The sequence below is a fragment of the Chiroxiphia lanceolata genome, chromosome Z, assembly GCF_009829145.1.
Source record: "Chiroxiphia lanceolata isolate bChiLan1 chromosome Z, bChiLan1.pri, whole genome shotgun sequence".
Classification (NCBI taxonomy): Eukaryota; Metazoa; Chordata; class Aves; order Passeriformes; family Pipridae; genus Chiroxiphia; species Chiroxiphia lanceolata.
In genome coordinates, this window is record NC_045671.1 from 34,921,111 (window position 1) to 34,933,432 (window position 12,322).

Consider the following 12,322-nt stretch of genomic DNA (forward strand, 5'->3'; position numbering starts at 1 on the left):
CCTGAAACAACATCTCAGCCTTGGCCATATTGATCATCATAACTGGTCTACTCTGGCCTCAAATCGGGAGGTCTGGAGACACACCCATCTATAACGCTGCAGATGCTTTTGAGAACACACGCAGGATCACCCTTGAGGAGAAAAGACAATGCAGAAAGAATTGTGCCTTGCAGAATATACCACCTAAGGAGTCTTTCTGCTGTGCCTTTTGCAACCGGACGTGTCTATCTCGTATTGACCTTTTTAGCCACCAAAGCGCTTGTAACAAACGTGGGTAGAGCCCTTCCCAAATCTTAGTTCGTGAAGCCTAGCCATCATGATGAAAGTTTCTAAAGTAGAGTTCCTTGCCAAAAACACCCTACATCTCAGAAACTTTAAAATACATACATATATGTATGCACACACATTATAAATGGAAATGTAAGCATTCTGCAGGTCTGTGGTAGCTATGACTGGTCTTCAAAGCTAGGATGGGATTCCACGTTACATGTCAAGTTGTGAATGCAGAAAATTATGGTCACAATTTCCTATCTGTGTGTCTGTAAGAGACATTACTTCCACATGTTCTAATGTTGACTGCAGTAAGACTGTAGTACTTTCGGATGGTTCTCCTTAGAGAATTGCCCCCAACTCTATGCCCGCGGGTTATATACTGGCTTCTACAGGTGATGCTCATGAGTTCTGATGTAAAGATAAGACTCGCTTTCTAGTTCCAGGGTTAGCTTGGTTGATACTACTCTAGGGATCATAGGAGTGGGCTTCACTGGGCAGTAGTGACAGACTCATAACCATCACTTAAGAGTGGTTGCCACTGCGAGGCCTACATCTAGATTATTCTAAAACCTGCATCTTTGAATCAGATGCAAAAGACCATTGCATCTTTTAAGACTTGTGAGGACCTCTTTGTACTTGGAGAAGGATTAGTTTTACTATGTATTCTGTTTCACACCAGTCTTCTCAGATGATTGCCTATATGAAGTACAGTAGTATGCTCTTGAATAAACTTTTATAGGAAACAAAGGATTTCAGTACTATTTGGATCTCTGCTTCTCTGTAGAACTCGTTGATAAAGTGTGTATAAAAAGCTATATCTTTTTACATATAGGTGCTCGTGTATCAAGTGTGTAGAGAAATGAAGAAGTTTTGTATGCTGTTATTTCATATAGTCTACCCTCTGAAAAATAGATTAGCTTGATAGTTTTAACAGTTTTCACCTTTCAAACCAGAAGGCTCTGTTAAGGTGTGCAAGAACAAAAATTCTGATTTGTTCTTCCATGTCAGATGCTCTGCTGGGATACAAGAAAATGTATTATTGCTTATCAAATTCTGACTACTGTTACTGAAACTGAGATTCACCACTTAAAACTAATAGTTAAAATACACATGTAGGTATCCCATGAATAAGAATAGAATATGTTTATAGATGTTTGGCTGTGTTCTTGTTAATTCAACACTAAACTTGGGATTGTGAAAATCTTACTTTTCTACTGAAGAAATAAGCGAAATCAGTTGTAAAGGGTACAGTTCTTACAGCTCAGAATTTTGTATTCTTATTGCTGTAAGAAGGAATAAAATCCTGGATAAAGAACACAGACTGGTAATCTAGAGACTTGTGCTGCAATTTCATGTTATCTGTTGCAATATTATAAATCTGTTGAGCAGATTTCTTCTTAATTTCTTCTTAATTTTTTGCATCCTAGAGTTATGTACTGGTAGACATCTGTCATGTATTTTCGTAGCAGATAAGTTTTTGTTTGGAATGCCATGTGCTAGTTGTTAATTGGACGTGTTGAATTTTCGTATATTGCATGTTAATCTGACATTTTGAGGTAAATTTCTTGATCGTTTATCTGTGTTTGATAGTTGGAGCTGGAAGAATGCATGTTAAAACTAAAGGAAGAACAAAGAGCTAGAGAGAAGGCTGAGGAACGAGTAACAGAGGTAAGATATGTAACTGTTAATGATCTTTAAAGGAGGCACTGATCAAAGTATCCATGTGCTTAATTAGGAGTAATTATCTATGACCACTAATGTGGTGGCTTCCAGAGTTTCAGTTCAAAATCACATGGATCATTTACTAGTCTAAGGGCAATGATGAAATCTCTGTTTATTAATCTCCTGATCCTGTTCCAGAGCCTTGAACTCCAGATCAAGCTACTCTTTCAATGGGTTTTGTTCATTTGCTGGTTTATGATCTGGGGCATCCTGATACTTATTTTTCTTGAGAAAGTGATTAAATCTGTTTGTAGTTTGCACATATGGATGGTTCTTTGTCTCCCAACTCACTTATCATTGACTTGTGCTGAGAACCTCTTTGTTGCAATTTGATATGGTTTGAAGCTGGCTCCCTGCCAAGTCTCTAAACCTTACCACAAGAAGTCCCCCCCCAAACCAAGGGAGAAGAGGGAAAAAACCTCCAAGAGAACCGAAACGAGAGAGAGGCAGCTAAAGCAATATATATAAAAATATATTTACACTTATATTGCATTTATATACAATTGAAATATATATACAATTTCAAAAGGAAAAGGGAAGGGGGAAGGGAAAAAAGGAACACAAACAAAATAAAATATACACGATCAATAGCCCAAGATCTAGCAACTAAAAGAATTAGCAAAAGACTATCTTACTACTCTCCTTAGGACAACAGAAAGTCACGCTGGAACGACCGCCAGCAACCCCTGTCTCCCAAGGTTGGCAAGGCCTTACCAGGCCTCCCTCTCCAACCCGACAGACTCAACAGCAGGGAACCTGCACCTCCAAAGCCGCTGGAAGGAAAGAGAGGGCGAAGGCCTCTCCTCCTTTCTTCTTATCCCTTGGCTTATGTAAAAATCATAGGGAATACTGGGTAAAGCTGGGCACTTCCTTGGTTACAAACTGGTCACCAAGGAAGGCCTAGACTAAACTACCACACAGTTATTGTTTATTTTGGCTTATTCTGTACCTTTGATTTTTAAGCTTTGTTTCCACAGGCAATAACCATATTGGATGCTCGTCTGCATGCCAGTTGTTGTGAAGTGCAGCTTAGTTTTACAAAACTGAACAACTTATCACAGTTAAATTGTGAAGTCTTCTTTCTCCTATCTGCTTTTGCTGACCTAAAAATATTCTTTTGCATCAATAAGCAGAATTTCTTCTAATAGATTGCATGTAAGATAGTGTAAACAAATGGATTTAGTTCTTAGATGTGAGTGGAGGGGACTGAAAGTGATGATACCTGTTGAAATTTGAGCACCAAATGGTACCCCACAGTACAGGGAGCAGATATCCACAAAGGACTGCACTCCACAAGGTTCATTGTAGAGATCTTGTGCAATCATCCACATCCTCCTGTAATGTGATTTGCACCAGTGGGCTCTTCTCGGTATCTGTTGTTTGAATACTTAAATGCTTTTTAGGCTAAACACCCCCTGCAAGAAATCTTTCTCTGTCATCCTAGACTGGTTGGATGTAGCACCTTGCTTCAGGAGAGCAGATAAACCAACTAGGAGTAATCTTTAAAATTGTTCATTTTGATGCTCATTTAACATCTGCAGCATACTACAGAATGTATAAATTTTTTGCCCTCTCATAATAAATGAAAGAAGGAAAGCCTGTGGTAGCATTTGATTGCATAGCTGTAATCTTAAATGAGTGTCTGAGTTAATGCTTCCCTCAAACACAAAACCTTGTATATCCTGCAGTTATCATTTAACTTTTAGTCTGTCATCAATTTGATTAATATTCAGTGTGGAGAAAAATTGAATCATACTTAACTTTCAATTTTCAGATGCACAGTGCAGGGAAGACTTAACAGTAGTATGCATTCCCTCTGATACAGAGGGGTGAATATAAGGAGAACATTGACCTTTGTTTTTTTTACTAGTAAAATAAATTCTTTGGTGTTAATGTGTCATATAATATACTCACTACTATGTTGAAAGCTAATTTTTTTCTGCTTATACTTGTTCTGTAACATTCTGTACATACTGAAGACAGTCCTGAGCCAGCATTTTTGAGTGCCTGCAGCAATATCACTATGGTAACATAGAATTACAGCTGTGGATAAACAGATCTGCACAGAGCTCAATATAACAGTGCCTGGAATGTGTCTGGTACAGCAAACTCTGTATCTGTTACTTCAGTTACTATGGGTATTTTACTTTGTGATGCTGCTCTTTAGGCTTGCAAAGGTGAGGTTTGATATTTTTGGGTTTTTTAACTGAAAATGAAAAAAAATTTCTTTTTTTCCCCCCCACTCCACGTAGCTGGAAATTGAAAATGCAAGATTAAGGAATCTAAATATCTCCCTATCCGAGGTTCTTCATGCACAGTCAGTAACCAGCACGATTTTGGAAGATGAAGGTGTTCTAGGCAGCATTGAGAACTCTTTTCAAAAGTTTCATGCTTTTTTAGACCTCCTTAAAGATGCTGGGTAGGTTGTCACTTTACTCAAGTCTTCCTGTTTCTCCTTAGATCTTTTTCTGAAATTATTTTCACAATGAAGTGTGCTGCCTTCTACCCCCCAGATTTATAGAACTGTAATTCCAAAGAGCAAAGGAAAATAAATTAGCCATGTACCTACTGTTTAGTCTTTTCCTAGTGGGAAGAACGTGATCCAAGCACAGTTCATGTATCTGTCCTTGGAAAAGGCTTTCAAGAAGCCCATTCTGAAAGAGCAGAAAGCTTCTATTATAACATGTTTCCAAGTCTCTATTGAATCACATGTGGCTCTTAGCATTCTCATGAGATGAAAGGCTCAAAATGCAGTTGAATTGGCTTCAGAAAGTGTCCTATTGCCTTGTGCTTTCCATTTTCTAATTGAAGTATGGAAAATGTAGATGAATGAATCTAGTCTCTATTTAAATTCTGGGTTATTTATTATTATTTGAATTATTTTAGAGAGTATTGATTAAAGTTTGTCTTACCACTGTACCTGCAGTTTCTCAGGGTGGTTCATCCTTCCCATTTGTCAAAGAATTTCAGCTTAAACCTGATGCGTAAAGCTTATGTAGTCAGGCATGGCAATCCCATCCACAAGAATAAAGGAATGCTATGAATATATATTGTAGTCTACTCTGCATATTCAGAGGAGATAAAAAAAGATATTATTTGCCTCCCACTTCCAAACTGTAGTGATGTAACTCAGAACAAGTAACAATGGCCTCAAGTTGTCCCAGGTTTAGACTGGATATTAGGAAAAATTTCTTCACTGAAAGGATGGTCAGACATTGGAACAGACTGCCCAGGGACGTAGTGGAATCACCATCTGTGGAAGTGTTCAGAAAATATCTAGAAAGTAAACATCTAAAACTTTTTTTAGTGATGGATCTGGCGGTGTTAGATTAACGGCTGGACTTGATGATATTGGAGGTGTTTTTCAATCTTAATGATTCCATGATTTTATGATTCTAATTTACTGTAAAGTTCAGCCCAAGGCTGTGTTCTGATTTTGTGACAATCAATTTACAGAGCTGGCATTACTTCAAGAATTAATTCAGAACTTTTGAGGAAGGGACAAAGGCATTTTCACTACATGACAGATATTTTACCATACAGGCCCTATGACTATTTGTAGTACTAGGGAGCTGCTCTGGAAGTTATAGAATCCTAATCACAAAGAGTGTTCTTCTCATAAGCTTCCGTATATCATATCCTGTGCTATCAACTGATGGCTGCAACTTCTCGCTTCTTACTGAGGCTTAAAACACACCAACTTGTAAACTGGCAAGTGACACATCACTGTATTTGTGAAGCATGTCATGGCATTCATTACGTATTATGCTAGATTGGAGTTGTGCACCAATCTTCTGCTTGAATGACACAGTTTTGATATTTGTTCTGTCTGACATGGAATCTACCTGTCAGCATCCTGTTCTGAGTGCACTGCCAACTAGGAGAAATTAATTTTCAGCCTCATAACACTTGAGTTTTGAACTTGCAGGCTAATTTGTGCAAAGATAAGAAAATACCTCTAGCTACTTGGTTTCATCTTGGTTAAGATATTTGACTTCTCATAAAATAGCGGAAAACTATCTTCAAAGCTTTAAACAGATTCTACTTCTTTTTCTGCTTTTGATTGTTTAGGTCTTTCAAAGGCTAAGAATTGTTTGTGTCAGTTTCTATTGAACTTTATTTTACAGACTTGGACAGCTTGCTGTATTAGCTGGGATAGACCAGTCAGATTTTGGCCTTTTGGGCCATCCGCAAATGAATTCTACTCTCAGTAAGCCTGCTAACATGGTAAAGGAGAAGTCTTTTGAAGAAGAAAGACAGGAACATAACCAGAACAGCAAAGTAAGTCTACAGAGAGAATGCTAGAGACAAGTTTAATTGATACTTTTTAATGTACTTTCAAGCTGTTATTCCCCTCTGATTCATGAAGTATTACTTCAGCCTTTTACTGCAGCTGCATTTATACAGATGGTAATATTTCAGTGAGTAATGTAAGCTTTTAAAGTGTTTGCCATTTGGAACATAAAACATAGTATTTTGTAATGTATTAAAGTATTGGTGGTAATCATGTTGTTTCTTACTCTGAAATAAGAAGTTCCAATAGTGGTAGACATTCATTAAAAATAAAAAATACCATGACTACATTTTTTAGAAACATTTAATAATGATATATAGTGGTTTTAAAAACCTAGTCTCATAGTAGAGACTAGTATGATGTGCCTGCTGAAAATCACAAATTATCTTCTAAGTAATTACAGTGTATATGTCCAGTCCTGATGGATTTCTATATGGCCATGACATGAATTTGAGGCAATTACAAATTTTTAGTATTTGCAGATAGTTCATAAGGTTTTCATTTCTACTCTGTCAATTAGTAGAAAATCCTATGGATTTTTCAAAGGACATACTCAAGTTCCTGTAATAAAACAAACAAAAAAAACTAAACCCAAAACAAGCAAACAAAATCAAACCGAAAAGAACAACAAAAATAGCCCAGGCTTAAGTTTTTAAGGCTATTAAAAATGAAGATACTGGCAGCCTAGAGCCTTGTCCAAGTTGAATAAAACTGTCATATCTGACAATCACTCTGCATTCCAATGTGTTCCTTTAACTGTTCTGCATTCCTCAAGAACATCATGAGCCTCTAAAATATGTTAACAATTTTGGGATTAAAAAAAAATTAAAAAGTTTTAAAAGTGTGGAAAACAATTTCCAGTTTGAAGACTCTTGTTCTTATCTCCTAGTATAGTTTAGATTCTTGTAGTGGTGAGTTATTGTGGGATAGACTTTTGGGACTCTACCTTTGTGAACTGCAAGCAAACATAATGAATTGCAGGTATTTTGGAATGATAGACATGATTAGGCTTTGGCTGCTTCAGTGTAACTGACACATCTTTGTAGTACAGATTTAAAGCTAGATAGGAAACTGTAATGTGTCTTCTCTGTGTATATATGGCAGTTGCAATACTGGCTTTTTTCCTCTCTATTTGCATCAGTATCTTCACTGGAATCTCTCATTTCAGAACAGAATAGGGGACATCCAGCTGTCTCTTCCTGGTACGTTTCAATCCCAGATGGTTATGAATAATGCCTTTTCTGCACTTAGAGAAATACAAGAACTTCAGACTGCTGGACAGCAGTACCAGCTAGGCTCATGGAAGGAAACTGAAGCTCAAAGAATTGACCAAAATAAAGAGGATAAGCCTCGCAGTAGTACACCAATATTCTCTGAGAGGAGAGTCAAACAAAATGAACAAGCAAAAGGTCACTCAGCAAGGCAGTTGCATTCATTTGCTGATTCCAGTGTACATATTAAAAGTGATGACAGCAGAGTATCCAGTGGTATGTCTGTTGAAAAAAGCAAAAATTCTTCCTCTAAGAAATACATCCCTAGAGCAAATGAAACGGCAGCTCCAGCTACTGGAGCGAGAGGAAACCAAAGTACACTACAAGCAGTAAACAGCTCTGGAAGTGACACTTTAGGATCTGGTTCTGAAATACAGGAAAGTATACAAAGTGTTACCAGCATTTGAAATGGTTCTAAAATGTTTGGACTGTTCTTTGCACTTGGTATATTAATAATAGATTTTGGATGTTTCAGTATAGTTTGTGAATTTTTTGTAAGGTAATGAAGACTTTGTGACTTTTTAAAACATTGCATGTTGTTTCATGTTTGCATTCCTTGTCATGAGATTTTGAATTTTGGAAACACATGATACACTTAAAATGGTACCTGTCAGTTTGTACTACATACAGAGGACTCCTGGCGTATGGATTTCATTACCTACACTGATCTTGGTGTAGAGTGTAAACTGTTTTGAGCCAATAAAGTTAATTTGAGTACAGTTTTTTTCCAGTGTTTATTTCAGTGTATTCCAAGGTAGGGCAAAAATGGTTTTGGGGGAAACATCAATTCCTGCCCAACAGTGTGTGGGTATGACATTTCCAAAAGTAGTGGAAGTTTCAGATTCAAAAATGAGCCCAGAAACATCTCTGCAAGAAATCTTTAAATATAACCATCTTATTGTATACCAGTCATACCAGTTATTAGTATGGTGCAGATTACAGAGTAACACACACTGGAAGGGACCTTTGGAGGATGTCTAGTCCAGCTCAGTTAGCTTGCTCTCAGGACCTAGAGAAATGTGAGAAAATAAAACTAAAAGAATATCATTGTTCTAAAACTCCTGGGATTTTTCTCCCAGCTTCTTATTTCAGTCCCTGTGCATAGGCAGGTGATTTGCAGCTTCTGAACTAGAAGATATTTTTCACATACAGGAATTAGGCTGAACTAGGGGGAAAAATATTGTATAACTTTCTTTTTATTCTGAGATCTGTCATGTGAGTTCTGGAACACAGAAGATCTGTAGAAATTGCTGACTCCTGTTGCTTTATAATTATGAAAAAACTCATGAATCCTCAAATGGAAGTTTTCTACAGAGCAAATAGTTTACCTTAACTATTGCAATATTGCACAAGTAATTGCACAATGAAAGTATGTTCTTTGTACAGACTTTGTCACTTCAGAATATTAGAAGGTAATACGTTAATCTGTGTTATTTTTCACATACTTTCCCAACTGTTTTTCTAATTCTTCAGTCATCCTTTGCTTGCGATTTCGGTTTGATTGAACAATTACATGCAATCTGTGTATTCAGCATTAAAATGCTATCTGTTCCTTTTTTTAAAATTTAAAACTCTAAAGCTAATCCCTGAGAAATGCTGGGTAAAATTATAAATTCAAAAGTGTTTGGATTTGTGAGGTTAGCAATTAGGAATCTGTTATTTGTCCTTAAAAATACCAAAAAGAACTTAGAACAGTTTATGTATTGAAGGCCTAAAAGCAGATGATATAAAATACCTTTTATGCTAAGTACTTAATTTTATATATTCTTTTTGACAATATGAATTATGTAAAAAATAATAATTTAAAACAAAATTGATCAGGCAGTTTGCAATTGATATTGGCATGTTTTTTTCCAGTGGATTAACACTTAACCTTTTTTTTTCTGTAAAATCAGAAACATGAAGGATTCTTCATCTCATCACTGGTGCTGTGGTATAGCACTCTTCTTGTAAGAATCTGTAGTACCTACTTTATATATAGTTCTGTGTTGGATCTGAAGTCAGTAGAGACAATGGATTGAAGTCACCCAGAGGAGAAGTATTTTTTTTAAGGCTATCATGAATATTTCAGAAGTTTCAAGGATTATGCTAACAATTTAAAATGCATTTACAAAAAATATTTTATACATATAAGTAATTATTTTGTATGTATATTTAACAATATTTTAATATAAAGTATTTTTGTTTATTATGAGTTCTCATATAAACTGTTTCATCCTTTTGCTCTTAGCTAATATTTTACATATTTGTGTTCTTGTCTGACATAAAAGCCTGAAATCAATGGGCCAGCTATTTGCTAGAGAACATGTTACTGTTTATTCATAAAACTCAATATTTTTTTCTCTCTTCATTTAGGTTTACGAAGAACTACTTTTCACAATTCAGAACTGCGATCTCTGGCAAACAAATTAACCTCAAACCCCTGTTTGAACTACCTGTATTTTAGGTTTCAGCAAAATTTGCTTGTCTTACTAGTTTGCTGTACCAGACATTGCAGCTGCCTCCAGAAACAGCTGCCAGGTTGCTGTGTAGTCAGTATTATTTGTCTTTAGTAATGACGTCAGTTTGTCAGGTATAGTACCAGACAGAGAACTTGTGTACACTTGCTCTCCTTGAGTGAGCTGATCCTTTTCCAGCAGTAGTCAATCAATGCTGTCCAGCATAACGTGAAGTCACCATGAGCCTAATAAAAGTTCACTGAAAACTCTGAAACTTTATTTACACTTTTTCTGTGTTTTTTTGTGGTTTTTTTTAAATCAGTCTTGTTTTTCCAATTATGCAACATAGTAAATACAGCTCTTTCTGCTTCTGTATTAATTATGCAAATTCATGTTTATCCCCAGGGATTTGTGGCAAAGGAAGGGTCAAATTCTCTGTCAACTCATAGAAGCCAGAAGCATTCCTGAAAGTCATGGGTTTGAAAGCCTCTATTTCATAATAGGTGACTATGAATATTGATATGATGAATTCATGGGTTTTGATGTAATAAAAACATTAAATCATAATTGCTGATAGCAAAATATTAAAATAGGAGAAATCTCAATTCAATAGAAACAAAACTCTTATGTGACCTGTAGTGTTTCTCTTCATTCTTTCCAACTGCAAAAGCATAATAATCCCTTGCCCAAAGCAAAAATTTCTGGTTTATACATTCTTATCAATTTTCTATACTTCCCATCAATGCATTATGTGAACTTTTCTAAAGCTCTGCATGGCAAAGCTTCCAGCACTGTTGTCCTCTGATCTCATAGGAGCTGCTATTTTTGACCCTTCTGGTCAGGATGGGACTTTGGTGAGGTGAAAACTACAATACCTGGTATTTACTCCCAGTGCTCTGAGCTGAAACCAGCACCAGCTTTCCTAGTTTCTATTTTTGTGTTCTAGCTCTTTGCCAAAGGATTGAATTACATTTTTAACTCCAAAGTTTTAATTTACGTTGTGGTTTGTGCCACACAGGATTGAAGACGGATCCTACTCAGATGTCAAAACACTTTCTGACCTGAATCATTAACCTACACTACTTCTGACTGCCTCCATTATCCCCTCCTACCTAGGATGCCATTGCCCTAGCAGATTGGACTTTGAAGCTGCCTCTCTGGGCAGACATAAGTGGTTTGGATATAATACTGGGAAAAGCCCATATCAGGATCCTGTATCTCTGGAGCCAATTTTATTTCAGACACTAATAAAAATAATTAAATTGTAGTCACATCTATGTTGCTACTTAGCATTTCAGTAGAGGCTTCTATTTAATTAGAACTGATTTTAATAATTAGAAGTAGTGTAGTTGTTTTGGAGGTTGTGGCCTGAGACATACTTTAAAAATACCTTGCTGTTTTGAAAATAATGTATTCAACCTATGATAATGTCTGTGAAGTTTGCAATTATCTCTTCAGAACTGAGGAGGTTTCTGGTGTCTGAAAGCAAGTTTGGTAGGTTTTTCTTAAGCTATAGCCATTAATGAAATGAAGGTTATCTTTGCTCTCAAACCAGTGTCTCTGTTTTCAGTCTTTTAAACAAAATAACTTATGTAACGTGTTAAATAAATACCAGATCAGGCTGTGATCTGTAAATTTCTTTTACTGTTCTAGGTATCACCTGACTTGACAGCAAAAGGAATGAAAAATGATACTTTATATAAATTTCATTATTTGCAAAGTAACAGGCATTGACACTTTCATTTCTGAAAAAAATGCAGATTTAGTATACAGACAATTAATGTTGATTAGCTTGGTGAACGTGCAAGGGACTAAAGAAGTGCCAGTGTTACAGGTAACACTGGGTAGTCTAAGGTGTTCGGGCGCTGTGCTTTGTACATACGAGAATCGTGAATCTTGTCCAAGATACTTGAAGACTATGGGACTTTGTGATGCCCGTCTGTTTTCAGTCATACTTCATGGCTTGTTTTGTCAAAATTGATTTACTGCTACTGTTTGTAACTTCTGAAAACTCTTAGGCGCCATGTCTCTCCCTAAAACAATCAGAAGAAATTGGGTGAGCTAAAATCTTTCCTTCAGTTACAAAAGTTTAACTGTACAACCTCTATGTTTTCAATGAACCAAGGCATGGGTGGAAAGAGTGTTTTAGTATTCAGGAATATTAGCCTAGGCTTTGGCAGACCTCAAGGCAAGTCCGTGCTCTGCTATCTGTGAAATGAATTAAGTTTCAGAGCTCTCTTGATTTTATTCTCTTCCTATGAATTCAAGTGGCAATTTGCCTGCAACAAACTTTACAAGAATACAGTGCGCAAGGTGCAGGTACT

The 12,322-nt window shown here is 36.4% G+C and overlaps 1 protein-coding gene across 4 annotated transcripts in view; it reads left to right on the forward strand.

Annotated features, from left to right (window-relative positions):
• CEP78 (centrosomal protein 78) overlaps positions 1–8,283 on the forward strand; it is a 29,822-nt gene extending 21,539 nt beyond the window's left edge. For 3 of the 4 annotated variants that reach the window (XM_032676949.1, XM_032676947.1, XM_032676948.1), the window contains exons 13-16: positions 1,864–1,941; positions 4,248–4,414; positions 6,123–6,276; positions 7,431–8,283. In XM_032676949.1, coding sequence (XP_032532840.1) covers positions 1,864–1,941; positions 4,248–4,414; positions 6,123–6,276; positions 7,431–7,967 — 936 coding nt within the window. In that variant the 3' untranslated portion in view covers positions 7,968–8,283. The remainder of the gene's footprint in view (positions 1–1,863; positions 1,942–4,247; positions 4,415–6,122; positions 6,277–7,430) is intronic. The other variant, XM_032676950.1, reaches the window with a different exon arrangement.
• Positions 8,284–12,322: the final 4,039 nt, after the last annotated feature.